The following is a 27,501-nucleotide window of genomic DNA, read 5'->3' on the forward strand; positions in this document are numbered from 1 at the left end:
ACTTTGATAAGAATTTGTCTTTAAAGACTGGCTTGTTTGGCGTTTCTATCACCTTTCTGACTTTCTGCGTCTTTTGGAACAGGTGACATAATTTTTTTGTACCTGCCGTTTGCTGTCAGAATAAAACATTTGTTCATTTCATTCACAAGATATTTCTCTATCATTAAAGATTGTTTAAGCCTACATTTATATATAATGGTGGCGTTTGCGAAGGGAGTAGAAATCGAAAATATTGTGATTTGTTGGCCGCAGCGAACGCTGGAAATACTGAAAACATTCAAGACCGCGCAATATGTTCGGTTCATAGACAATTTTTCCTCGCTTGAGGTCTCTTTTGTTTACATCGATTACATGTTGATAGTACATGGAAATTTTCAAGACCGTTTCCTTGTACATGTATGCACAGGTAACTAAATATTTTAAAATGCCCAAACACCTGAATTTGGTTACACGAATCCGCTTCCACTTATGGGATGTGGTCAAGTTTCACATCTTTTGATGCTGAAAAGACATTCAACATTTCAGAGAGGCAGTAATCAACTCTTCAATGAAACCCACTAGTTTATTTTGTTTACTCAGTCATTTGAAGCTTTTCGATTTCTATTTCCCTATCTTACATGTGCAGTGTATAAACTGATATAAATAATTGACTGTTGTTGTTTTTCCTTTCATTTAACTTAATTCAGATGAGCTTTGCTCAATTACTACAAAATAATTTTTACATTGTATGTGCTTAATGAATCAGACATGTACATATCACGTGCTTTGAATCAATAAGAAATTAATTATGATCCCCTTAGCCATAATATTGTATCATCCTCCCTTCTGTAAGATTCTTACTTAACTTGTAACCACTTTATTACAAGACATAGCACCTGATGGCAATAAATTATATAATTATATGTATTTATTTTTTTTTCCTGTGATATTTGGCTAACAAGTGGGTTTGTTTATGCCACTGTGTCTCTGAATTGGCTTACTGTCGTCTACAAACCATTGGTAATATATCTTCGCTACATCCAACTCAGATACTAGACACAAAAGCATGTATTAAAGAACAGATACATTTCTTACAAATTAATATTTATTGCATTTAGTTCATCACTTAAGTTCTACAACATTACTTTTCTCCAGTGAGAAATTTTGTGCAAAGTCTGAAGTTGTAAGTTGCAAAAACAAGTTCCGTCAGTAGTTGCGAGTCACTTAAAATCAGGCTTTGGTACTGTCAACTGAATGGCAGAAAGCGAGGAAATTAGAAATTGTCTCAAATACACAAGTGATAAAAGAGATAAACTTGACTGAAATCTACAGACTCCTTTTTTTAGGTTTAGGGTTAAGGTTAGGCCTAAGGGACAAGGTGAGAGGTGTGGTGGCCTTGTGGTTAGTGCGCTCAGCAATGGATCGAGCGGTCCGTGTTTGAGCCCTTGTCAAGGACATTGTGTTGTGTTTTTGGGCAAGACACTTTCACTCTCACAGTGCCTCTGTGAGAGGGTTAGTAGAAATACTCCTAGTCAGTTCATGCTACAGAACCCGAGATAAGCCTGGCCTGATGGGCCACTTGGCTCAATGCAGACTTTACCTTTTACTTAGGGACAAGGTACTGCATCAAGTGGGGGAAGAGACAACGGAGTCAGAACCTCCCACTTCCCATACCCTGTTCTCCCACTTCCCATACCTCTATCTCTTGACTCCCACCCTTGTTCGTCCTGCTCCTGTCCCCTGTAAATTAAGAGACTCAAAACACATCTAAGTCATTTAGCTGCACACCCCTTGGGCATTTCCTTTTCCTTCGTTTTCAGCCTTGCTACTCTTACCCATATCTTTCAAGTGAATGACCTATGATGTAACCATTGTCAAAGGGTTTCATTTTGGGCCTCATTTTGAGCCCAAGGGTGAATTTTTCTTTGCCCGTCGGCCTAGAAGTCTCTAAAGACACTAAATGAAAGTCAAGTAACATTTTCAGTTCTTGTTTTTGAAAGTATTTGAAGCCTTAATGAATGACAAAAATTAGCATTTTGCATTTCTCTCTGGATTCCTGCCCCCTATTCTCCCGGGCTCCTGCCCCATATTCTCCCGGGCTCTTGCCCCCTGCCTCTCCCCACCATCAACAGATGGCTGAATGTTCAGGAGAGGAGTTGCCATATGGAGAGCATTGGTCACTGTTCTCTCAGTTGGTGTTTTTACAGCATTGGTGTTGTGGAAATCATCCATGGACAGTATCTAAAAGGATTTTTGCCGAGCCAAAATAGAAAAAAAATGTACAATAGAAGAAGTTTTCTATTAGGAAATCCAGATAATAGTAATATGTAAACAAATATTAATCTTAGAAAGTTATACAGAGCCTCAGGCTCTAAGGTAATGTGGTCAGAAATTATCTGGGTGGCCTTACAATCAGAAGATTGCTGTGTGAATACAGGGGGGTAGCCTATTTATAACTAAAAATGAAATTCATTTATTGAGTTTTAATTGGAAGTTGTTATTACCCAGATTTTATGGTATTTTTATTGTCTTGCAATAACATATGCATGTATTTTTAATTACCCTTTTAACAGCTTTGTATTCCATGTCTTCTGCCATCTTAAGATGATCAGATGTAATGTACTTCTTGTGTTTTTTTCTAATAGCTAAATAGCTTTTTTTTCTAAACTCTAATAGCTATGCAACTAGTTTAAAATAATTTTCACACTTTAGAGGCGCTAAAAGCAAAATACAGAACTGCAACAATTCGAAATTATGACAAGAAACAATAATAAACATGAAAATTTAAAATTTCATTTTCGCCAGCCTCAAGCTTACTGAAGTACAGTATAATTAAAATTGGATATTTTATGATAAAACATACCTCGGTGAATTCTTCCCCGAGTTGAGGCCAGATTTTGAACCCTTTTAGTTGGTGTCCTCAGTGTAAAGCAATTCAAACCTTTTCGACAGCTTACATGTATAAAACCGTGTTGATATTTTCTTGTGAACATACTGTAGTTATAATATAAACATGTCTCATTTGCATGGACATTGCAAAAGGAAAGGAAATGGAATACAGAAAAAAAAATCGCCTGTTTCTGAAAGGAAAAGTGACATAATTCTCAAAAGACTGAAATGAATCTGTTAGGTACATGACTCCAACTGCAACAGGCACAGATGAATTCAGCAGTCAACATTATCAGGAGGAAGCAAAACAATCTGACCTGTAAGGCTATCCTGCAATTTTGACAATTCTTCCTCTGCATCTTTAATTACCAAATGTGCTTTCTTCATGCGAACACACAAAAGTTTCCCTGGGGGAAACAAATGGAATGAAAATAAAATTCCCTTAAAAATAAAATATTAGTTAAAGCTGATGGTTCTTAAACAACTATTCTTTAAATGAGAATTTCAGCATTTTCTTGCCATCCAAGGGTTTCAAAAGGAAAAGGAGAAGACTAGAGGGGGGGAAATTTGCTTGTAAAGCATACAACAAAGAGGCGTATATTTTTGTAAAAAAGAAGTTCACGGGAACCATGCAAAGAAATCCTTCCTAAACAACAATTTCTTAATTAAGCTGCTACTGACATTGCACGAATGAAAAGTTCATTCAGCTAACCTAAACTTGCTGATCTTTTTTTGGCGTAAAAGAAAAGAGCATCAGATAGAACATCCACCCGGTGGTTTGGCCTCATTTCCTTGGTCATTTTTCCAAATCTCCATAAAAAAGACCAAAGTCTCTCCATGACTTCACCATCTGTGAGACCAAAGCCAGGAACTCTCCTGGGACTGTATTTGATCTAGAAAATCAGTACAATTCATCAAAACAGAACTAAATACACAGTACAAATGAAGAAGCTAGTCATAAAAGGGGATAAGTGACGATTTTGGTTGCTTTTCTTTTTTCTTGCTCCAAATTAGCTGAATTTTTGCATGTGGTCTTCAATGTAATAGAAAAACGTATTCCTGTATTTTTGCCGCTGGTTTTTGCTTCGCTTTATAAAGACGCCGCTAGGAAAACCGAGTGGTTTTTTGCATACGCAATATCCTGAAAACGAAGCAAGGTTTAGCGCAAAAACTACGGGACATTGCTAAACATACCTAAACAAAACTCTATGCGAAATTTGGAGCGTTTTCGACAAAGTTCACTTTTGATTAAAATACCTAACGCCCTTTTCCCGCCGAGGCTGCAAATAAACGAAGCCGGGCCTTTGTTATGATAAACAGAGCCGATCCTTTGTTATAATAACCAAGCCAAGCCTTTGTTATAAGTCGAAGTCTCGCCTCGGTTTATCATAACAAAGGATCGGCCCGCCGCGACCGCAGGGACTTTGATCTCACTTAGAAAGCAGCAAAATGTCAATTTCACGCAACGTATAAGCTCAAAAATGTTGATTTTAGGTCAAAAAAGGTTTAAATGTTGATTTCACGTTAACGCGTGACGGCAAGGATGTTGGTTTCACTTAGAAACCAGCAAAATGTCAATTTCACGCAGCGCATAAGCTCAAAAATGTTGATTTCAGGTCTAAATAGGTTAAAATGTTGATTTCACGTTAACGCTTGACGGCAAGGATGTTGGTTTCACTTAGAGACCAGCAAAATGTCAATTTCACGCAGCGCATAAGCTCAATGATGTTGATTTCAGGTCTAAATAGGTTAAAATGTTGATTTCGCGTTAACGCGTGACGGCAAGGATGTTGGTTTCACTTAGAAAACAGCAAAATGGTAGGAGCCCATGATGGGCTCCTGAAAATGGTAATTTCACGCAACGTATAAGCTCAAAAATGCTGATTTCAGGTCAAAAAAAGGTGTAAATAAAAATAAAATGAAACAAATAAACATTTCAATAAACACTTTTTCAAATACGGCAACGTCTTCAATGGCTAAAAAATCACGAGATAAAACATAGTTTTCGACAAACGCGATCGTAGCTTTATGTCACGCACCGCCATAACTTCCAAGTTCAAAATGCGCTGGTACCTCTTATGCCTGATGAGGACAACAACTTTGGCGGCTGTTTAGTTTTGGATTTAAGAATTTGATGACTCCACGTGAAAACGCTCTATAAATAGGGCTGACAGATTAACAGATTAACCCTTCTGCGCAACGTACGGGTCTCCATACATCTGCATGTCCCCTGATCCCAGAAGCTCAAAACACTACAAATCATGCCGATTTGAAATAAAATCAACGCAAACTGGATCACAGATCTGTTACAATCGATCGCCACTTGCTGGCCATTATTATGTTTAAATCTAGTTACCAGTTCGAGAAACGTCCGCAGAACGTAATCGCAATGCATGCCGGGAAGGGTCTTTACACCTCGTGCGCGGGAAGACACGGCGGTCGATACAAGACAAATTTTATCACTCTAAAACCAGTTCTCGCTTTCCAAACTTTGACGCTAGCAACGCTTGGCAAATGGGCCACAACTCACCAGAGGGTATTTTTCTTGGGCAAGAACTGCTCTTGGACTTTGCTACCTGGCTCGATCTGACTTCGAACGCCGATAACACGATTACGGTATATCAGCTGCCTTCGAAGTTTCAGAACACATTTTGATTCTTTGAAACGTGCTGATGACTTACGGGTTTATCGAGGCTTTATGATGCCTCTCAACCACCAGGTAGGCACACAAGGTACTTTAAAACAATGCTTAAGATATTAGTTGACAGAGCTCTAATACGGCACATCTCTTTTTTGTTTGATGGCATTTCGTTTGACGCTCGATCGATTCACGTGTTGTGTTCACGTCACAATAACCGGTGTAAACAATCCGTTCCCAGATTTCCGCTCTATATGCTGTGGGATTTGGTTTTGACTTCATACACTATAAACAGTCTGCCTGTTTGCTGTTCAACAAATAAACTCCTAAAGACATGGCTAGGAAAAGCCAAGTTTTTTGCCTACGTTTTAACTCGAAAACAAAGCAAAAACCAGCGACAAAAATACAGAACCACATTTTTCTATTACATTGAAGACCACATGCAAAACTTCAGCTAATTTGGAACAAGAAAAAAGAAAAGCAACCAAAATCGTCACTTATCCCCTTTTATGACTAGCTTCTTCAAATGCTGTTCAATCCCAGTAACACAAACATTGACCCCATAACACAGGGTGGCCATACATGCTCATCTTTTTTAAAATACTACTTTTTTGACATACAGTTAGTTTCAAATAAGTGGACATTTCAATAATAATCACCAAGAAATTTTGTGACAAATTTTCTGACAGAAAACATGATATACAGTGTGGCAAACAAACAAAAACACACATGTACACACATGAGCAGATGTCAACTGAATAATTTAAGCAAACCTGGCATTTTGCTTTGTGTCCATAGCTATGGAAAATGGGAATGGCAAACTTGACAGACTGTAGGATGTGATGCTGTCCTTGGGCCTACAGTGGTAATATTGTATCAAAGCAAAATTAAAAACTTCATTGCTTAACTGGTGCTTAAAAGACTTTGTTATAAGATCTACATGACCTTTCATGAAAATAGTAAATGAAAAAATGATAACAGAACCTGTAAATGAGTTTCCAGGTGACAAGCAATATCACAAAGCATGCATACATCTGTGGACTGATCACCAATTTCCTCAAACAGATTCTGCAACATCCAAACTGGGTATGCAAGCCTATTAGAGACAAAATTAAAACATAGAATTAAAAATTAGACACAAAATTAAAGCATTGACTAACCAATTTGTAAACTGGCGACCCAGCATTTTTAACCTAGTGGTTATTTCGGGTTGCCAGAACCCTAATTTTTAGCAATATTTTATATATTTCTGTATTAATTAATTAATGAAAAAAGGGTAATAAAGAGGATGTTGTTGTTGTTGTTGATGTTGTTATATCCTTTAACAAAAATTACATAACAAGAGAGAGAGAAAGAGAGAAAGAATTAAAGAAAGAAAGGAAGGAAGGAAGGTAGGAAATAAAGAAATTATCAATAAATTAATCAAAGCAATTCTGACAGTGACAATTCAGTAAAGGAGTACAACATAAACAAATGTTACCTTTCACCATGTTTCATATTGACAAATTTTTTGGGAAACTCATGACGACAGGCCCGCCCAAATATGGCAGTTTCACTGAGGGCAGAATATCGAGATCTTGAACGTAGTGCATCACCAGCAAGAAAGTCACCACACACCTTATAATTAAATGAAACAAAAAATGATCCAATTCTGTGAGTCTAAGTACAGGAGAAACAACAAAAAATATCATTGTCATTTTTAAGGTTTAAATAGTCAATCTAAATTGACTAATAGCAATAATAATGAGATATTCCCAATGCAGCTGGGCGATTCCCGCTGCTGTAGTTAAGACAATATACAATTAATGTAATAATCTTAGGTAAATACCTGCCTTTCCCCACCCTTCATTGCACTTTCCCACTACCAGATCATTTTTCTAATGTAATTTTAACAGCCCTGTATCAACATAGTTTCAGTCAGTTAATGTCTCAAATAGTTCTGCTGGAGAAAACAGGTTTCCACACACCCCATTTGCTCTACTGGTTGTTGGATGTTGCTGAACAAACTCTTCCACCTCTGTGTCATCATCAAACAAAACAGTTCCAAAGAGAGGATTTCTTACACTTCTGCCTGCTGACTTTTTTCGGCCAATAAATAAGGCATCCATGGATTCAAGAAGGGTACCCTGAGTCTGCAAAGGTGTATTAATTAACACAGAGTGATTAGGCAACTGAACAATCTCTTTCTAGGTAGACCTAGATTGTCTATACAACTAGCTAGGGAAGTCTCCAAACATGGCCCATAATGATATACTTCATGAGCATTCAGCAAAACAATTTCAAACAGGCTAGGGATTCCAAGCTAACTAGAAGTCCCAACAGTGAACTAAAGGTATAGTGTTCAAAGGTCATCAACATACAATCTCAGGCAATATCAGCCATTCCCATCTCCTTCTGTTTCAATCAAAGGATGTCAGATTGTCACTTAAGACATTCACTGTACTTACAATATTGACCTCACCATTCTCCATACCTTGGGACATGCAGGACACACTATAGTTTCAACAGCATTACAAGCACTAACTGTGAACTTAAGAGTGGATAGTTTATGACAATATAACCTGCAAAAAAACAGCAACATTGCACTGTTCAGAGCTCAACACTTAATACAAATAAATAGTAACTAGTACTACAAATGTAGTTCAATAATAAGTAAGGTGTAAGGAGACATAAAAATAGAACAAACCTAAATTCTTCAAGACTGTCTATGACCACTGGATATAGCTTTCTTTGGTTCTAAAAACAAACCAGTTATAGGTACAATGTAAACAGACAGCCATCGCAATCCTTGGAAAAAAATTGTCTGAAAAGGCACACATGCATATCTAAAGATTTGAGACCAATCTAGGCTTGGCTCGAGCTTTAGTCGACCTCTAAAACGGATAGCACTTAAAATGGAGTCGGTTCGATCACCGGCCGTGCTGTTCAGGAAAGGAGTCGACCCAGAGATCTAGAGACCCGCGGAAATCGAGCCTAAAAATGTTTTATTATTATTTCTTTGAGTGCACCCTATAAGATACTTTGACAGCTAAAATTAGTGACGTTTCGTCATGAACATCCAAAGTGAGACCAACCCGTTATGCGAGACGAAGAACATCCCCGGCCTTTGCAAGAGGGAGTCCCCCCGGGTCGGTATTCCTCTACTGATCCTGTGTTGAATAAACAATTAGAGATTTCTATCGCGTTGCGCCCTCGTCAACTATCACGCATAGAAATCGAGAGCGAATAATCTAATTGTTTTAGTATAAATCTACTAGTCGTTCAAAATTATATTTAAATGCTCTCCACGGACACTTCGAAAACGCCAAGAAGCGGCCCTCGTTTTGTTAACAAGGGCGCACTACTACGCTACTCACTATCTACTAAACAATTAGATTATGAGCTCGAGATTTCTATCGTTTGATAGTTGACGAGGGCGCAGCCCGAGTCAGCTATCGCGCATAGAAATCAAGAGCAAATAATCTAATTGTTTTAGAATAAATCTGCTAGTCGTTCAAAACTTTATCTAAATCTTCTTCACAGACACTTCGAAAACGCCAAGAAGCGATCGTCATTTTGCTAACAAGGGCACACTGCTACGCTACTCACTATCTATCACAGATAATATAATAACCCAAGTTATTCTCGCATTTTGATTGGTTCTCGCCTATGATCTATTAGAGGACAGACGCACGATTGACGTCATCATTTCAAAGTTTTTCCCTCTGTGTTTTAAAATGGCGGAAAGTTTTGAGAATTTAGATAATATTTTACATGACTGGGCAAAAGACAAGGTACAAGAAAGTCTTGTCCAGGCATTGAACAGGTACCAGAAGAATAGTCTAGTAGGAAGAAGAAAGATAAAGCCGTTTCTGTTCTAGAAAATGACTCAGAAAAAATACTCGAGCAATCTCAGTCGGCAGTCGAGCGAGACTAAACCAAACACAAAATTGGTCTTGGTAAGCAGAGAACCATTGCTTTATCTCGAATCTAACAAACCCAATAAACAAAATGTTTATGAGATTAATTTATTTAAAACATTGAACTTTTCTCAGTCTCAAAATAATTGTCGATACAGCGATTGTGTGGAATAAAACATCAAAACCACGTCTTAAAATCAGTGAAATTAAACACATAACCTTGCTTTCCGATGCGAATGTTCCAGTCCTTTTCAGGGCACAGCAGCGAGCAAAGTATAGCTCACTACAGCTCACAGCCAACTGTATCGCAGCTAAAAGGTATCTCCGACACTATTTCAAACTGATTTGAGAATCACCAACCACAGAGGACACAAATTTCCACCATCACTAACGCTCCTTTCATTCAAAACTCGAATCGAATGGCCTCCAGGTTGACCGCAACCGCAAGTTTTCCGAGCGTAGTTTTTCAACTCCTGCAATATTCGAGGCTACATCCAAGGTTTTCGGCTCACGCGGCTGCTCTGATGACAAAAATTGACTTGACTTATCCGGCATTTTCTTTAAGATTTGTAGATTTCGCAGTTCGATTCTACTTTTGCTGTAAGTTTTCATTCCAAGAGAAGCGACGCGCGAGTCAAGTTTGACAGTGGCGTGATTTTCCTGGACCAATCACAATTCTTTGCTACGCATAGCAACCAATGAGATTGCTTCAATTTGTATAGACAATAGATTACATCAAATGGCTTTTTTTCGTGTTCGCCAAAGTGGGCAAAGGCCGGCTTTCGAGTTATGTGGAAAGATTTTGAAACAAAATAAATCTTTATCTGTAGTAGTTTGTTTCGTTATTATATAAAACAAATAGATTCCATGTTGCCGTGCGTCTGTTCAGTAATAGATCACAGAAGACGTCAAAATGTGGTAAGAACATCACTGACACACTCGGCTATCGCCTCGTGTGCCACTTTTTTGTTCTTACCTCATTTTGACGTCATCTGTGATCTATTACTGAACAGACGCACGGCAACATGGAATCTATTTGTTAAATAGATAGTGAGTAGTGTAGCCAATCAGAGAACAACATTTGTGATAGAATGGTAGGAGACTTATACTAAAACAGAATAGATAGTGGTAGCGCAGCCAATGAGAGAGCCGCATTCATGATAGAACGCTAGTAGATTTATACTAATCTGAAATGGAAGCGTGGCTAGAAATTAGAGGGGACGTATGTACCGGATGATGTGTTTCCTGCGCAATCATCGCCCTTTCTAAGATATAAATAGTTTCGCTTTTTCGTGCGATATTCTAAACTAAATAGAAGATGGTATTCTTCTGTTTAAAAGTTGAAGTAAAATAACACTGTAAAATACCAATGACTCTAAGAGTACAGCACGTTCTGTGGGTCCTGACTTCAATGCTGCCGGAAATCCAACGAAGATACAACAACAGCAACAAGAACAATTTATTACGGCATTTCTACAATAATACATAGCATTACCTATTTAAACTAAAGCAAATATAATAATAACCAAATTTAAAAAAAAAAACCTCTTATTTTACAAAAGAAATTCCCAACCCAGTTCTCAGGGCTTTTTCCCCTTGAAATTTCAATGGAAAAAGCACTGGGAACGAGGTCGACAAAATTTCCTGTCTGAGCTTGGAAAATAAAAGCAGCAGTTGTTCAACACACAGTAAGATCAATGCAAGGATTAAGGGTTAAGCTGTATGACAAAACGAGCTAAAAACAGCTTGCTCTGAAGGTGTAAATAGTTTTGCCAAAAAGATTTGCTGAAGTACACCAAACATCTCATCACTGATCCAATGTAGTAACGTGATCGTGTTGTTTAGTGTACCCCATTCCAAGTCCACGGCTGCGCCACTTCCACCAGATAATCCCTGCCAGTCCGAGTCCCACAACACCCAGGGATACCACCACAGCTACGGCGATGACCCACGCTTTGGGACCTTCAGTTTTAGGCTCTTCTGTTGGTGCTACTGTCGATTCTGTGAGGAGATGCAAATATTATAACGCAGCTATCTACCTCCAGTGGCATGCATGGCGGAGTCCACAGGAATCCAACAGGACGACGGCGTCCGATCATTCCTTGTGAATTATCAGTTGGGTTAGACGACTTCATCGCAAATGCTTTAGGGAGGGGATTGCGTGAGTCATGGGCCATGCTACCCTAAACACTGACCAATATAGAGTTAACTCTAAATCAGTCTAAATAACACAAGTGAATATATGAAACATCGTATATTTGAACTGCGGAGAATGATATGAAGACATGATTGATCGTCGCAGTTATACACACAAATTAAGCAGTTGTAAAATTAAAAATTAATTCCTTACTTCCAAACTTCTAAAATCATAGCAATGTGGCGCAACATTACATTCGCACTTGTACCCCTAACATCTAACTTACCACGAATTGCTACTTTCATAACCCCCCCCCCCCCCCCTTCCGCTTCCTCCCTCCATTCCCCTCGGCCTGCTCCCATCTGGCCTCATAAGGTCTCATAACTCAGACGGTAGAGCAATGGTTCTGACCTAATCCGGAGGTCGTGGGCGGAATCTCACCGAGCTCAAAGCATTTTTCTTTCCTTCGCATGGTCCCCTGGTTTGCTTTCTAAGGCAAACTCCCAGAAAGAAATACTTGGGTTTATTTCTAGCTACTTTAAGTCAATTCTCTACATTTCAGCTTCTTATATCAATGCTGCGCGGTGCAAGATTTTCATAACATAGACTTACCTATGTACTTGAGCCACAAAAATGGTTCTGGCCATTCTTTACGATCACAGTAGCCGTGACTAGTGTTTCCCTCCGCTAGGGTACTGCAATACTCTACTCCCATGATATGATTCCTTAAAAAAATCACATGGATGGCACTCGGATAAATCTAACAAAGTAAGTCGTAAAGTAAAGGTCGGCACACACTGTGTACAAAGAGGACGAGCTGTTACACCGTGATATATCGCGAACTGGACATGCAGCAACAGCGGTAAATCGGCATCGGCTCCAACCGCAGGTTTATTCACAAACATAATCGAAATTTATCGAGAAAGGAGCTTATTAAAAGTGCGATTTTACGATTTAGCCATTTTATGAAAATCGCCGCGCTGATAACCATACTGGTATATTCCCCTTGCAGCAAATTTACCATTTACCAACTGCCAGTTGTAACCGATTCAACGGTAGCCTGTGAACACAGACGAACAATAGACTGAGAAAACAAAAGCCAGAAATCCGTCTATGTTCGCAGGATAATCCGAAGATAGCCTGTGCACATCCGCCCCCTGCAATTAAAAAAATGGGGTAGATTTTTAAGGAGGGGGGCGGATGCACACGGGCTAATCCGACAGTGGTGGGCTCAATTCCACCGGTCTGATAGAATTTCGCTGTACTTCCCGGTGATTCAAATTAATTCTTTGCCCGGAACATTCTAGATATTGACCATAAGTGTGTAATATAAAGTGGCATCTGATTCTGAATATACAGAAATAGACTCTAGCAAAATAATTACCTGAAATAAGCCGGGCAGTCTCTAACAATGTCATTACAGACAGAACTACACAAGGTCTTTAATCCGGGACTCCCTTCATCCGGGAAACACGGTGGGAACAGCTCTCCACAGTACAACTTCTTGATATTTGTTTGGCACTTGGAAAACTTGGAAAGATCTTTTTCCACGTTCTTGGGAAAGGCGGTTTCTAAATCTTCATCGTCGTATGTTTTGTTGTAAAAATACTTGTATATCTTCTTTTGAGCTGGTTCCGAAAATAGAGTGTGCTCATAAATACCCAAGTTTTTACAGGCAGGAAAGATCAATTTTTGACAGCCACGATCCAGCGGACCTAAAACAAGAGAAAGGCAACCGAAGTCTTCAATACGTAATTACTTTTGTCTCGTTCTCATTCCCAAAGCTACTCGTTTTGAAATGTCGGTGAACACGCGACCAGAAAGCGAGGGCTCAAGGAACGAGAATCTTGTGTCTCCGCTTTAATTTGAGCAGGGCGTTATGAAAAATTTTTCATACATTCATAGCTCTATCTCTAGAATTTAAAACAAACAAAGAAACGATATCAGTATGTTTGAGATGTGTTTCCTATTCTTCTAAGACGAGGACACTTCTTTTCCCTGGTGGGAAGGGGGGGTGGTACTCCCATACAAATTAAAAAGGACAGGGAGGCACTTCGTACCTTTAAGGGGTTAAAAAGGCAGTTTTGTTTCCTCGTAGGGTGTTCAGCCTCAAAAGGTCCACAGCAGGAGCTTTTGCGATTCTTTTTAGAGCACTGATTGATTGAGCCGGAAAAAATTTGACAGGAGATACTGTGTTGTCTTCGAATTGGTACCTCTTAGGGGTGAAAACAAGCCACTTCTACGAAACAGTATCTTAGTACCTCTTGGGGATTCTTTTCAAAATTTCCGACGGGATTCTTCTTCTCGTCTCCGAATATTGAATGAATTTGTTAGGGTTGCCTTGATCTGTTAATAGATTCAAGGCCGTTTCTAACAATAATGTTTGCGAAAAGTTTCCGTTTATAGCAAAGATAACCTTTCACAAAAAAATATCAAAAATATTCCTAGTTCCTTTATCGGCTGCCCCCTTCCCCCCTTCCCCGCCGGGAGACCCTAAAGATCCGCATAATGGTACATGCGCATTCATGGGTAGAGTACAACAGCAGCTGTGGGCACCCTTATCATTCGGGTTCTCGTATACCCCCCACCCCCCACCCCCTTTCTCGTCTTAACTGACCTATCCACCACCACCATCCCCTCCGTAAATACAAATCCAAGAAAAAGTTAAGGGTTCAATACAGAGTAAACGAAGGAATACTCACTTTTCACGCTGTCATTTGTGGTAAAATTAGGTGGTTCAAAACACTTCTTCGTGCTTGGTTTTTCATCTGGAAGGGTGAGGCACTCAGAGAGGATAACATTCACGAAGATTTCAAGATACTCTGGGCCTGTTTGGACTGTTTGGTTGTAGCACTGCTTCAACAGCTCACCGCAGACTCGTCTGCAAGGTAACACGGGCCTTCCTTGTGAGTTACACTTGGGAAATAAGAACGAACACTCCAACGCTGCGGCGAGCTCCACAGGAGAACAGTTTTTCCAGGGAGATATAATAACAGTTAAGAATTCCGCTAGTTCAGTCTGCAATTCAGCCGTCAATTCCTTGGGAAAAGGCAGTGTGTTGTTGTAGCCCGCTTTTGTACAGATGTCGAAGGGTCCATCGACGAGGCTGACGCATTTCCCGTCATTCGACTCACAAGTGATTATTACAACACTACATGATAGTATACAATATGACAAAACTGCTAAATGAAGATTCATCTTGCATGCGTGATGAATTTTTTCTTCCCCTCTCACTGTTAGTTATCGCGGTACGGTAAGCTGATATTCTAATTACACGTATTTCTCCTATTCCACTTGATAATCCAATATGGCCCGCTCTGTTCTGCCACATGCGTAGTTCAAATCTTCGACCCATTCAGAGATCCATTGACTCCTCCTAAGCAATTATGTAGCTTGAAGACGCAACGCATAATATAATTACTCTTAGCCTTGTGCCCGCTTGAGATAGCAAAAAATATGAAATTAAATAACAAAGAATGTTACCTACGGGTGACATGACTTCAAGCTGTGAACATTTTTACGAAGTAGCCAGAATAGGCTGAATAAAAATAATATAAAACTTACGTAACACTTATATTTGCAACGCGTATTATTTACTCTCTGTGTGATTAGCGGAACCTGCTGTTTCTTCCCCATTTTGCTATGAATTCTTAGTCTACAAAACAATCTATCATTTCGTTGTCGCGTTAAGTTTTCTGCGTCGTTAATCAGCCTTGCTTCATTGTTGTAAAATAATTGTCTTTATTCACGCCCGATGCCTTTTAGAAGTGGGCCATTTGACTTTTGAGGGAGGAATGGGTGATGTTGAGCATGCTTTTACCAAAAACAAATTCCTGCACACATCAATGCACAAATGAATTTCGCGCACGTTCAGTGAGCCAAAAAAGTAGGTTACACAGAGAAAAATAACTATCATGTATACACGTGTCCCGAATAATACATTTTTGTAGTGTATGAAAGGGTTATAAAAATTCGTGCCTGTATTAAATCACCGCTACACCGCCTCAAAAGTCAGAACACACGACATGCACGGAACTTTACCCGCGTGTGGTGTGGCCGAGTTTCCGCATTGTTCCCCAATCACTAGCTGTGGTAAGTGTGCTGTTTAGGTGATTCGGTGTTTATTTGTAATGCCTGACCTTTTATGAAACTCCGCGTTTTGGCCAAAGAATCGAACTCATGCACTAAATTCGGACTTAGTTGTCAAGTGTAATAATTCAAGCGATATGCCAAAAGTCGCCAGGTTTAGCTTGGTGAACACTCAAACATCAAGCAGTGAGCCACAGTTTCACCAACGGGGGGGCCGCAGTCATCCCACCACCAGCCCCCCCCCCCCCCCCTTTTCTCCCCGTTCGATGTCTTGTTTTCTTTTTTCGTCCCAAAAGTGCCAGTTATTCCCAGAATGAGGAAAACGGAACTTCCTGGATCCGCCCCTGAGTAAGATATCTGTTTTCTTGGATATTTACGTTTCGTTTCACTATGAGTATGCCTAAAATAGATTCCTTGTATTTCCATAAAAAATTCCAGTCCCATGTTTTATATCTTATAGACTTTCATCTTATAGAATTTTCACGATCTGGGCTCTGAGTAATGACGATATTTGACCTTTTGGAAAACAGTTTTAAATTTATTTTTCTGGCCATCATCTGTGACACTGTAAGCAAATACAAACAGTCTGGTGACTGCAGACCATCGAACATTATTTCTCTCGATATGTTTTGTATCATGGCACGCACTGAGTCGCGCGTATCGCGCGTGTCCCGCGCTGTCCTCGCACTCGCCTCGTGTTCTGAGAACTCTGCAAAATCGCCAGATATACCGGTAAACATGTGAAGGGTACTTCTCAAAATGCTCAGTGCGTACGTAAGCCCCACCCAAAGCGCTTCTCATCATGTGCATTCCTAATTTCATTTTCATTCTCAACTTATTTTACATTGGTATTCTTAATTGACGTATTCAAGAGTTTTGTGCTTATTTGGAGAGCAAGGATGGCGCAGTGGTGAGAGCGTTCGTCTCCCACCAATGTGGCCTGGGTTCGATTCCAACCTGGTGCCACATGTGGGTTCAGTTTGTTGTTGGTTCTCGCCTTGCTCTGAGGGTTTTTCTCCGTGTTCTCCGGTTTTCCTCCCTCAACAAAAACCAACATCTCCAAATTCTAATTCAACCAGGATTGAGGACCCGCGTGAACTAAGACTGATGTGGTTTCCTCTCTAAATATTATAGTTTAATTTTAATCGTTGTTACGGGGTGACGGCATGTAGTAGCTGCTTACACCGTCGAGGAATCCACGCTATCGTCAGTTTCCAGCGGGAGAATGTCATGAGATTGCTTCTTATAATAATTAGAGTAAGCTGCCCCAGCTCCACCACTCTTTTTCCACCAGACCACACGTGCCACAACCAGTCCCACAACGATACCCACAATTAGTAGAGGTAACAAGACGGCTAAAATTATGGACCAAGCTTTGAGTCCATTGCTTTCAGGGACCGCGCTTGGGGACATCGTCGCTTCTGCAAAAAAAAAAAAATCAGCATTATGCATCAAGAAGTAAAGAAACAATGACTATAGCACTGTCTGACCAGCCGATGAATATCCGACCAACTATAACAGAGAGATTGCCTGCCTGACTAACTGACTGACTCACTGACTCACTGACTGACTGACTCACTGACTCACTGACTCACTGACTCACTGACTCACTGACTCACTGACTCACTGACTCACTGACTCACTGACTGACTCAGTCAGTCAGTCAGTCAGTCACTCACTCACTCACTCACTCACGGGCTCACTGACTGACTTACTGACTGACTGACTGACTGACTCACCCACCCACCCACCCACCGATCGCTCGATGGATCGACCGTCCGACTGTTTGGCCTACCGCCCGATCGAACGTCCAACCGACTATCCGACCGACAGACCCGACTGACTTACTAATCGAATGACTGTTTAGACTAACCCATATAGCGAACCCAGCTGAATGCCGCTGGCCAGTCGGTACTTTGACAGTAACCGTGCTTCGTTTGTCCTCTTGCCATTGTGCTGCAATACTCGGCACCCATCAAGTCATGACTGAAAACAATTACAACAGGTTAGCAATATCAATGTAATGTAAAAATTAACCTAACATTCCCCCTTGCAAACCCCATTCGCAAAGCAAGAAAACGCCCTCACTAAATAAGAACCGAAAAATGACCGTGACAGCGAAACCAGTAATAAGCGCCGCTCTCGAGAAAGCGTCGCACACTTTTCACATGAGGTCAGCCATATTCTTTCCCAAAACAGTGAAACAGCGGCCATGTTGGCGGCTATGGGAGTTGAACTCTTTTCTTGAGTAAACATTTTCCTTTGTTCGAATAAATTTGCATGGCTGCTGGCCACGTGAGTGATAACACTCTATAGGTGAAGTATCTGGCTTACTTGAAGCAACTGGGTTCGGCAGCGCTGCTTGTCTAACACTTTGAGCAGCTACTTGACTGCTGTTGTCGTTCTTAGAAAGGAGTGATTTATTTTTCATTAAACACGACTTTTTTTCTTCGATTTCAAAGAAAAACTGCAGCCTTCGAAAGCGCTGTATCGAAAAATCGAACATTTCAACAAGCGCTAAGCGTGGCCGGCTCACCCTCGACTAAATCTTTATAGCATTTAATTGAACAACCACCATATTATGAAAAGCTATACCTGAAAAAACCTGGGCAGTCTGTGGCAATCTGATCACAAAGAGGTTGACACAGACTATACAACCGAGGATCTTCATCTGGAAAACATGGCGGCAAATACTCTCCACAGAACAACTTCTTTATGTTTTCCTGGCACTTTAGGTATTGCTCAAACATCTTTCGTGCGATCTCGGGAAAGTCTGTTTCTGCACTCTCCTCGGCATAATCTTTTTCGTAAAACCACAAGTACAGCTCCTCCTGAACTGGGACCGAGATAAGGGTATTATTATAGGCGCCCAAGTTTTTGCACGCTGGGATAATGAGCTCTTGGCAGCCTCGATCCAACGGGCCTGTGAAAGAGAAAAGGGATCGGGGAAGAAACTAAATACATTGTGTTAACCTGTGAGACACCATTCCTAGATTCTACCATCGTTCAACAAATATGTTTTATGTTCATCTCATTACCTTAACGAAAATGCGAGGGTCCTTTTGAAATCATAGACCATAAAATGATACAACGCCGTAAGTTTTATTTTTATTATCATCATTCTTGGAAATAGAGACTTTTCTTTTTTCTACAATGGTCAAGAAAGTAGCTATATGTACGGCAATTTGTACATTTATTATATGACGTAGACAGTTACCTCATTGTGATTGGCCGAGAGCAGGCCAATTTATCGTTAATTCTTAACTGCGCTGTGGTGCAAATTATACGCGTGCATGTTCGCAATTTTCTCGGTCATACGATAAATGGGAGACCGTACGAAAGCTCGAGCAATAAAGGATTCACACTGCTCGTGATATTTAAAAATTCTTTCAAATTGCACTTGCCCAAAGCGTGCGTGCAATTTTGAGAGATTTTTCCAATATCACTCATAGTGTAAATCCTTCAGTTGCACTTGCATTCATGCGATTACCTTCACCAATTACCAGATTAAATTTTTAGATGGCGGTGTTTCCTTGCCCCGGTCCTTACCTGTTTCAACATCACCAAAACATGTAAATTTTCATAATGAGATGGCGGACCAATCAGATCACATAAATATATTTGTAGGACAATATTATTGAATTTTGTACTCGTCATTCTCATTTCAACTTTCTTTATTAATTGGCAACTATTGGGAAACGAGTGCACCGAATCTAGCCTTACTACCAACAACATTCCTGGTTCCAACTGGGAAAAAAATATAACTGGAACATTAAGACATTTCTTACGTCCAGAAATTTGATAATACAACTCTGTTGCTCTTTTGTGATGATGTTGATGTTTTGAGACGTTGAGGGGTAATTTAAAAGATATTATGCGCCGTAATACTGGCCCAGACAGGCTGGGCCTATTCCCCCCCTCTCCCCTCCCCCCTCCCCCCTCCCCCGGGGTCCTGAATAAAATTGAAGAGTGAAAGTGAATACTGGCACAGAAGTTCCTCGTAATCGATTTATTTGTTCATTAGAAGACTTAAAACGGTTCCAATAAATACACCATTTTGGTAACTTACCCGGTTGACTTGCATTGGTAATGAAGTTTGGGGGCGTATAGCATCGATCGCAGCTTGAGGAACCATTTGAAAGCACGAGACACGAAGAGATGAAAAAATCCAGAGTGAAATCAGACAGCTCAAATTCACACTGCTTCAGGAATTCCGCGCAGACTTGTTTACATGGATACACAGGTTCTCCGAGAGAGTTGCACTTAGGAGCGACAAAGGAACACTCTATGGTTTCTGCGAGACCGTTCGTTGAACAATTCCTCGCCTGTTTAAAGAACTCTTTCATTTCCAGAGCTGTTTCTTGTTGCAGTGTTTCCGTGAAATCTTCGGGAAAGGGTACAGTTTTGTCATAACCCGCTTTCATGCACATTTCAAAAGGGCTTTTCTCGAGGCTGACACATGGATCGTCTGCTGAGGGAGACAAGGCGGTCACAAGTCCACATAACAGAACAAAAATCGAAAGAGTTATGGTGCACCGACACATGGTGAATTACTGCCAAGCGTCTAAGGCCTATTTTATTAGTATTTGACTTTTAACCATGATCCCGGGGGGTAATGACCCGTCAATGGACCGGGTATATTATTAGTATATGAACGCGGAAAAATTCAGCTGCTTATTTTAGAAGCTCTTGGTTATTTTTAACCGAAGAAGATCTGATATTTTACAGCTATTAAAATGTCTCGATATTATCGTAATTTTTTTCATATTAGCTCAGTTTTTTTTCCTTTTTAGTGACACCTAAAAGAATGAATTATTTTAAAACTCTACTTTGGTTTTTCTTTTCTTCTTACCTATAAACGAAGCTAGTCAAAAGGTTTTTTTAATCAGAAAACTCCCCACTGACAATAGTTTTCTCCAGTTTGTGATTATATTGCCCAGAGTGAATCAATATAACATGAGATTGGCCTTTGCTGTAAGAATATAATTTGCTGGAAACAATCCTAAATACACCAAATAAAAAAGATAGGATTAGGATTAAGCTGAACTACATATTCAATGTCCCTATGGCCAGTTCTACTAAACAATTCATTTACTAATGACGGCTATAGCAAGAGTTCCGCGTAATTGGAGTTCTAACGATATTTTACAAGAGAGGGTAATCTAAGAGAACGATTCTCCTTGACATGACCATCTTCCAATGAAAATTTTTTGAAATCTATTTAGGTGCTTGACCGATCTCGTTCTCACAGCCCGCGTTACCCTTGCCCAGCGGAACGGGAATTCGTTTTCCGTTCCGCTAGACATGGGTAACGCGGGCCCTGGGTACGATATTGATGCTTGATTGGCTTGATGCTGTCACGCATCCTGCAGGACACGAAAAAGCTAAATGTTACCACGAGCTACAAGGTCACGAAAACGTGAGAAATAGAGGAAGTACAACGTGCTACAAAACTAATAGTAGATCTCAGAAAAGTACCATAAGGCACTGGGAACCAGATCACCAGATACTTAAGTGGACCACTGACTAATCGAGCCCAATGTAGGGAGGGGTCGATGTATATATGTCCAACTAAAAAGGGGGGGTGTTATCTTCACTTCTATCAAACATTTAGTGTCCCCCACAGAAGGATTTTCGCGTTTCGTCTTGACAATCTTTACGCATGGAGTGTTGGGTCTTCAAAGTTCGGCTGCTGCTTCCAAAGGCGCCATGTCGTCTTCTTGTTTTTTATAACCAAACCTTGGGACACGATTCCATCGCCACTTCATCCAGATGGCGGCCAGCACTATGAGCCCGACAATGATAAGAGCCACCACCACTGACACCACAATGGCCCACACTTTAACACCTTTAGTGGCTTTGGACGGGACTTTACGAGTGGGCCCTACATTGTCTGAAATGAAATAGGTAGAGTTGGTGACTCCGGCTGAATTGTAATGTTGCTATTTCCGTATCATGGCATGAGTTTCAAGTCAGATATTTAACAATCTGTGACCAGTTTCGAGGGAACAGTCAATTCTTTTTCCCGAGAATCTCTCTCTGAAATTTGGAGAAACAATACTTTCCAGTTTCCTAAGAGATCGGTCATTAGGCGACTCGTCTTACTGGGCAACAAAGATATTAGTAATTCACGTGCAAAGGCAGTCCGACATTCGCGTGTAACAATGCCCAGTTATTTTGCAGTAAAAACTAGCTAAAACTTATGGCGGGAAACAGTTTTTCATTTTTAGATGTCATACGACCTTAGAGTAGCTAATGAGAGCGCAAGCTTTTATTAAAAGAATCGTGCCCCTGAAGGATATAACAATAAGAAAAGTAGATGAACCAGACGTCGTCTGCCCGAACGCCGGAAAATGGGAGGAAAATTCTAGTTACTGAACACAACATTAGCAGATGTGGCTGATCCAGAGGTTCTCAAACGAAAGCTACAAGAATAATTCCAACTGATAGGCATAACAATAAGAAGTGGGGCTGAACCAGAGGTGCTCGAAACAAGAGAAAAGCGAGGTGAAGATGGGAGGGGGTCGGCATAAAAATATACCCTTTCTTTCTCAAATATGGGAAAAGAAAAACATTTGTCCCTCAGGAAAGAGGCGAACTTCCATAGATCCATAGATCCATTAGATCCATTAGTGATCATCCAGCGTGTGTAAAGCCTTTGCTTAGTGGAGGCGTACTGGCCTCATGGTTAGTGCGCTCGTCTCCGGATCGAGCGGTCTGGGTTGGAGCCCTGGGCGGAGACATTGTGTTGTGTTCTTGGGCAAGACACTTTACTCTCACAGTGCCTCTCTCCACCCAGGTGTATAAAAGGTTACCGGCGAATTTAATGCTGGGGTAGCATCCCATCCAGGGGGGAGTAGAAATACTCCTAGTCGCTTCATGCCAAGGAAACCGGGATAAGCTTCGGCCTGGTGGGCCACTTGGCTCATATGCAGACACACTTACTTCCTGACATGCTTGCTTACTTACTAATTTGACTCAAAATGTATTAAGTATTAAAGATCTTTAAAGTGACTTTCTTCCTGGATGCATTACGACAACTTTGCTCAAACCTGAATCTCGCGGTATATAACGAGCCCAACTGAAGGGTGGAGGCCACTCAGTGCGCTTGCAATATCCATGACTAGTGTTTCCCTTTCCAAGTAACGCACAGTATTCAGCTTCTATAAAATCATTCCTACAAATATCAACCAGAAAATTGTTATGATTTATCTTGGGGTTTGTGTATAAGCATTAGAGAGTTATTGGATATAAGCCGCAGATCAAAGAATAACAAGACTAGACGAGTCAAACTTGAAACATTGAGGTTGGAGATTAGGCTTTTTTTTTTACACGCAGAAGTTGTTTCCTTTGAAACTAAATAGATACTTACAAACTACGTCAATTTATCATCGGGTTACGGGAGGTCGTCTTGTGTAAGACACCTAGCGACGATTTGCACCACATAGTAGAACTTTTAAGTTTAAGTCCTAAATAAAGTGGAGGAAACGTGCGATAACATGATCGTTTCTGGAAGGCTTTATCACAGGTTACTAGGCAGACAGCTGAGTATTAGGTGTGCAGAGAATAGCGTTTGGATTTAGTTAGCAGAGAATACGAACAATACCTCAAATTGTGGCTAGTCAGATGTTAGCACAATTTGTTTAGGCAAAGGGTTTACTGGGTAAGGAGGTATTGCTAGACAAAAGAATCAATGTGCTCTGGCAGCTGGCTGTGATGGTCTTACCAGCTAGCAGGCGTGATACTCGCCGGCGAATCCATCATCACACAGTTAATAAGTGTGCCTGTTTCTGTATCAAAGATGGAAAATACGTCTCACACATGGTGGCTTCCCGTAGGCCGATATCAACTTAACGTAACCCAAACATGCGGACAGTACTGTGATGCAAAAGAACACCTCCATTGCGGGCGGTAAGAATTCTGTTTGCCTAATATTCCCGCCCATTCTTGGGGGATTAGTAAATTACCTGAAAAACTCCGGACAGTCCCTTACAATGTCATCGCAAACCGACCTACAAATGGAGTAAAGTCCTTGACCCTCGCCGGGAAAACACGGTGGAAAATTCTCCCCACAGAACATCTTCTTGAGCTGCTCTTGGCACTTAGGGTACTTCTTTAACAGTTTTAGAAAATCTGGAGGGAAGTCTGTCTCTGCATTCCCCTCACTGTAATGCTTATTGTAGGCGTGAAGATACCAATGTTTCTGGTTATCAACTGATATAAGGGTTTGTTGTGATACTGGAAGGTTCTTACACGCAGGAATAATCAGTTTTTGACAGTCTCGGTCCAACGGACCTATGGAAAAAGAAAGAAAACACAAGAAATAAAAAACACAAAAAATAGAGCCAGTTCCGGCAGAGCTCACTGACCGGCCGCGACCATCAACTCGGTCAGGGATGCAATAATGGAGAAGTCTTTGGGTCTAAAACTTTACTGACATTTAGCAAGCAAGTCCTAAAGGGTCCGAGCAATGTCAACCGAGCTAAGTGTGACGGCATTGGCCGTGCGAAGTGCTTGTCCACACGCGTAGCAGTCATTTGCATTTATGTTCTTCCAAAGAAAAAAAAGCTGTGGGTAAGTGTTATCTGATTACGTACAGGTTGTTGGATTTGGTGTGGCAAGTAGACTATGAGTAGTCCCTCTTTCGCTTAGCCCTTGTGCGTGACGCGGAAGAAAACAAGCGAGAAAAAAATGGCCGCGTGAAATCCTAGGCGCGCACTTCTCGTCCCTAGGATTTCATGCGGCCATGTTTTCCTGTCGGTTTATTTACGGTCTTGCTCGACGAACTAGGCGAGAGAGGGACTACTCGTAATCTAGTTAAACACAGACTAAGCGATTTGAAATTACTTTTCTTGATGCCCTTTGCGTTGGATTATTTCACGCAGTTTTTCAGGCAAAGGTTAGAGGATGTCGGATTTGTATAGAGGAACTTTAAGGTTTTCTCTGTCTGCGGTTTCAGCCATTCTCGAGCTGTCGTCCAGTTGTTCAGTATTAGTTTCCATTGGGATTTTCGTTTCGTCCTTTTTAAGCATCTGGTGCGGATTCGGAATTCGGGGCCTTTCCCATTTTTTTGGTGCCTTTTTCGATTTTGAGCGATTATTATAGCTTCTTTTTTAAGAAAAAAAATTGAAATGGTAACGTTTACGCACAAATAAAGCCCGAATAACTGTGAGTCTGTGTAAACAGAACTTTATTGAATCAAAGACTGCACTTTTGAAGTTTTGAATGATACTGAACCTGCCTTAACAAGACCGCCAATAACAAACTTAACTGTTTTAGTTGGTGTGTAGCCTGTAATACAGCCGTTTTGCTTGGTGTCTTTGTTAGCGTATCCGGTGGCCATCATGTGCTGTAGCAAAACGTAGAGTTTGGACACGCGTCACTCGTCATTCTACCTCACTCCTACTCCCTGGAACAGTTTTTTTTTCTCAAACATGTCAAAACCCTGCCCTCCCCCCCCCCCCCCCCGAACCCCTTCCCGCTGGCTCTGCTCTATAAATATACGTCGCGGTAAATTATTCTGCTTGCGCACGTACTGATGACTTTCTGTCATGTAACCGATAGAGCGAATAACTGAAATAAACAAACTTTGCAATAGGAGACGTAAAGGTCGAGGGCAAGGACAGAAAAAAAGCTGGCATGATTCAGCTTACGCACTCAAGCTCATCACATTCCGTGAGTTAACCTACAACGAAATTCTTACTGTGATTTATTGTGATAAAACGCCAGATAGTTTTTGCAAGGAAGACAAGCAACTGGCTTTGCTTTTATATCTAAAGTATTTGAAGAGTCAGTTTTGATTTGAGAAAATTTGAAAGTTGAGGATCTCAACCTTCTGAACATTTGCCAACAAAATTTAACTGTTTATGCTGAAGAACAACAGTTCCCGGCCGGGGGGGGGGGGGGTACTCCCTTATATGGCCAGTATATGTATGTGTTCTAAAGGGTATGGTGTTTTAACCGTTTTTGTCAGAAATCATGAGGTCATCGATTTTGGCCATTCTGGTCTGAAATAGGTTATAGTTTTTCCATTGTAATCTTCAATTGGTTATTTTTTTTAGAAAAAGCTACTTTTTCATCTTTGTCGATAAGACCATCAACAAAATCCCTTCACAATGCCTTTAAATAACTAATTAACATCGCTCTGAACTGGGGAACCAATTATGAGGCAGGTCTTAAATTGGGTATCGAATTTTTGGTCAGGTCATAAATAGGGTAGGGAAAATAAGAGATTTGGCTAATAGGGAAAAGGTTTTGGTAAGCGGGCCGCACACCCCTACGTAATTTTTCTGGGAGTACCCACCCCCCCCCCCCCTTCATCCCTCACCTCCCCGGGGCGATAAACTCACCAGAACTGGAAATATGCATAAATTCGTTGTCTGGTTACAGCAGATACAAAAGGAACACATTTTTGTATATAACAACCAAAGTTTAAGTAAACTTCGGTTTCTCAGATAATTAACTAAAGGTAACTTTTGTGCTTACCTTTGATGCTGTCATTGGTGGAGAAGTTAGGGGGCTCAAAGCATTTACCGCTACTACCTAATTCATCTGGAAGTACGTGACAAGTTGCGATAATGTAGTCTATGAACGTTTCAGGGAGCTCGTCTTCGCATTGCTTCAAAAATTCGCCGCAAACTCGTTTGCAAGGATAGATTCGTTTACCCCCGGAACACTGAGGAATGAGGTAATGGCAAAACAGTGTTTCAACTAGTCCATTCTGTGAACAGTTCTTCAAGGAGGTGAACGCTTCACTAAAAGTCTTAGCTGCTTGTTCAAGCATTGAATCAGTCAAGAAATCCGGGTACTGAAATGTAGTATTGTATCCACCTTTTGTCGAGCAGAAACGAAACGGCCCGTCGACAAGACTATGACATTGGTCACTAGCTCGCGGATGCCGCGGTTGAGCTGAGCTGAAGGCAGCGTCAAAATTACACAGCAGAATCGCAGATGATAAAACTATCAGGTACATGATGTACTTGAGTGTGTCTGGCGCGCAATGGAATCACAAAAACGTTTTCGTCCGTTTACAAACCAGTCGTGTAATCAAGTCAGTCGCATGTCACTATCTGTTTCCTGTTGAACTCTTCTCAGATATAAACAGTGCGAATTAGCATGAATTAAATTTCCTTTGTTTATGTTGTGATGACATCGGGCTTTTAATACACTGACGCACTGACTCTGACCATCTGTCACGTCACGTTATACACCCAGCCCCCACAGTACGACGGTAAAAGAATAGTCCTTGCGTAAGAAGCCCCTTTTGCATGCTATACCGCTGAAATAGGTGAAACAAAAGGTCCGGGTGAAATATAAGTTTTTTTGTTGGTTTGATTGTTGTTGCTGTTGTTGAATCCTGATTATGACACCCCCACCCCATCCCCCTCTTTCTCTCTCTTTCTTCTGCCCAAAGCCAATTTGTCCACTGACGACCAGAGCTAATAAAAGAAAACTGGAAATTTGAGCTGACCTGGATATAAGTCCTCACCATCCATGCAGTTACTTTCTGGTTCACAGGATATGATATGTCTTCAAGTTTGGTAGAGATCAAAACTCTGAATCAGGGAGTCTTTCTTACAATATTAGGGACCTTACACATATACGACGGCGAAGGCTAGGACGACGCCTATCAAAAAGTATGTTTATATTTTACTTTGGAATTTCGCATTTACTTGGACCTATTCAGTGTGTTTGTCGGTATTAAAACTTGGCCCTGCTGGATATGCTACGAATGCGTCCAGTTCCAAACAGAAATACGAAAAATTAGTCGTAGTGGGTCCTTTCAAGTTTAAAAGGGGTCATTTCAAGTTGTTGATTTGCAGAGGACGAAAAAGAAATGTACCAAGAATTATATTGCACGTACACAGCCA

At 40.8% G+C, this 27,501-nt stretch overlaps 5 protein-coding genes across 6 annotated transcripts in view; all 5 read right to left on the minus strand.

Moving 5' to 3' along the window:
- LOC110039917 (uncharacterized) overlaps positions 1–443 on the minus strand; it is an 8,327-nt gene extending 7,884 nt beyond the window's left edge. Inside the window, exon 1 of the mRNA XM_020745094.2 lies at positions 1–443. This exon is cut by the window's left edge and continues 1,123 nt beyond it. The gene's annotated coding sequence lies outside the window, so the exon portion shown is untranslated.
- Positions 444–543: 100 nt separating this feature from the next.
- Positions 544–8,350, minus strand: LOC149108551 (uncharacterized). The gene is made up of 9 exons (XM_089293210.1): positions 8,193–8,350; positions 7,954–8,067; positions 7,474–7,638; positions 6,987–7,123; positions 6,491–6,602; positions 6,280–6,363; positions 3,581–3,761; positions 3,186–3,275; positions 544–3,059 (listed from the first exon to the last, which is right to left on the minus strand). The coding sequence occupies exons 2-9, from the start codon at positions 7,987–7,989 to the stop codon at positions 2,998–3,000; spliced, it is 867 nt and encodes a 288-aa protein (XP_089149336.1). The 5' UTR covers positions 7,990–8,067; positions 8,193–8,350; the 3' UTR covers positions 544–2,997.
- A 2,496-nt stretch (positions 8,351–10,846) lies between these two features.
- On the minus strand, positions 10,847–15,852 carry LOC110040668 (uncharacterized). Of its 2 annotated transcripts, none has more exons than XM_020745946.2 (4): positions 14,245–15,116; positions 12,927–13,257; positions 12,155–12,267; positions 10,847–11,406 (listed from the first exon to the last, which is right to left on the minus strand). In XM_020745946.2, exons 1-4 carry the CDS (start codon positions 14,738–14,740, stop codon positions 11,213–11,215), a joined length of 1,134 nt encoding a protein of 377 aa, XP_020601605.2. In that variant the 5' UTR covers positions 14,741–15,116; the 3' UTR covers positions 10,847–11,212. The 2 variants fall into 2 exon arrangements, with proteins under 2 accessions (XP_020601605.2, XP_089149334.1); XM_089293208.1 differs by lacking the exon at positions 10,847–11,406 and adding an exon at positions 11,417–11,595 and having other exon boundaries at positions 14,245–15,852.
- Positions 15,853–16,148: 296 nt separating this feature from the next.
- Positions 16,149–20,175, minus strand: LOC110040665 (uncharacterized). The gene is made up of 4 exons (XM_020745943.2): positions 19,701–20,175; positions 18,227–18,554; positions 17,505–17,617; positions 16,149–17,052 (listed from the first exon to the last, which is right to left on the minus strand). Exons 1-4 carry the CDS (start codon positions 20,173–20,175, stop codon positions 16,811–16,813), a joined length of 1,158 nt encoding a protein of 385 aa, XP_020601602.2. The 3' UTR covers positions 16,149–16,810.
- A 418-nt stretch (positions 20,176–20,593) lies between these two features.
- LOC110040667 (uncharacterized) lies at positions 20,594–27,497 on the minus strand. Its single transcript, XM_089293204.1, has 4 exons — positions 26,117–27,497; positions 23,599–23,926; positions 22,684–22,808; positions 20,594–21,524 (listed from the first exon to the last, which is right to left on the minus strand). Exons 1-4 carry the CDS (start codon positions 26,601–26,603, stop codon positions 21,310–21,312), a joined length of 1,155 nt encoding a protein of 384 aa, XP_089149330.1. The 5' UTR covers positions 26,604–27,497; the 3' UTR covers positions 20,594–21,309.
- Positions 27,498–27,501: the final 4 nt, after the last annotated feature.

The sequence above is a fragment of the Orbicella faveolata genome, unplaced genomic scaffold, assembly GCF_042242905.1.
Source record: "Orbicella faveolata isolate gen_17 unplaced genomic scaffold, um_ofav_v1 contig_25, whole genome shotgun sequence".
In the NCBI taxonomy this organism is placed as follows: Eukaryota; Metazoa; Cnidaria; class Anthozoa; order Scleractinia; family Merulinidae; genus Orbicella; species Orbicella faveolata.

Bases quoted from the DNA above. Each gene is read 5' to 3' on its own strand.
- LOC110040668 (XM_020745946.2), bottom strand. From the start codon at position 14,740: ATGAATCTTCATTTAGCAGTTTTGTCATATTGTATACTATCATGTAGT. The intron at 13,258-14,244 runs GTGAGTATTCCT...CTCTTGTTTTAG, and splicing joins CACAAATGACAGCGTGAAAA to GTCCGCTGGATCGTGGCTGT. The intron at 12,268-12,926 runs GTAATTATTTTG...GATTTTTTTAAG, and splicing joins GACTGCCCGGCTTATTTCAG to GAATCATATCATGGGAGTAG.
- LOC110040665 (XM_020745943.2), bottom strand. From the start codon at position 20,175: ATGTGTCGGTGCACCATAACTCTTTCGATTTTTGTTCTGTTATGTGGA. The intron at 17,618-18,226 runs GTATAGCTTTTC...AATTGTTTTCAG, and splicing joins GACTGCCCAGGTTTTTTCAG to TCATGACTTGATGGGTGCCG. The intron at 17,053-17,504 runs GTTAGTCTAAAC...TTTTTTTTGCAG, and splicing joins CAGCTGGGTTCGCTATATGG to AAGCGACGATGTCCCCAAGC.
- LOC149108551 (XM_089293210.1), bottom strand. From the start codon at position 7,989: ATGTCCCAAGGTATGGAGAATGGTGAGGTCAATATT. The intron at 7,639-7,953 runs GTAAGTACAGTG...ACACCTTTGCAG, and splicing joins AGAATGGTGAGGTCAATATT to ACTCAGGGTACCCTTCTTGA. The intron at 3,762-6,279 runs GTTTGCTTAAAT...CTGATTTTCTAG, and splicing joins GACACAAAGCAAAATGCCAG to ATCAAATACAGTCCCAGGAG.
- LOC110040667 (XM_089293204.1), bottom strand. From the start codon at position 26,603: ATGTACCTGATAGTTTTATCATCTGCGATTCTGCTGTGTAATTTTGAC. The intron at 23,927-26,116 runs GTAAGCACAAAA...CTTTTTCCATAG, and splicing joins CACCAATGACAGCATCAAAG to GTCCGTTGGACCGAGACTGT. The intron at 22,809-23,598 runs GTAATTTACTAA...TGATATTTGTAG, and splicing joins GACTGTCCGGAGTTTTTCAG to GAATGATTTTATAGAAGCTG.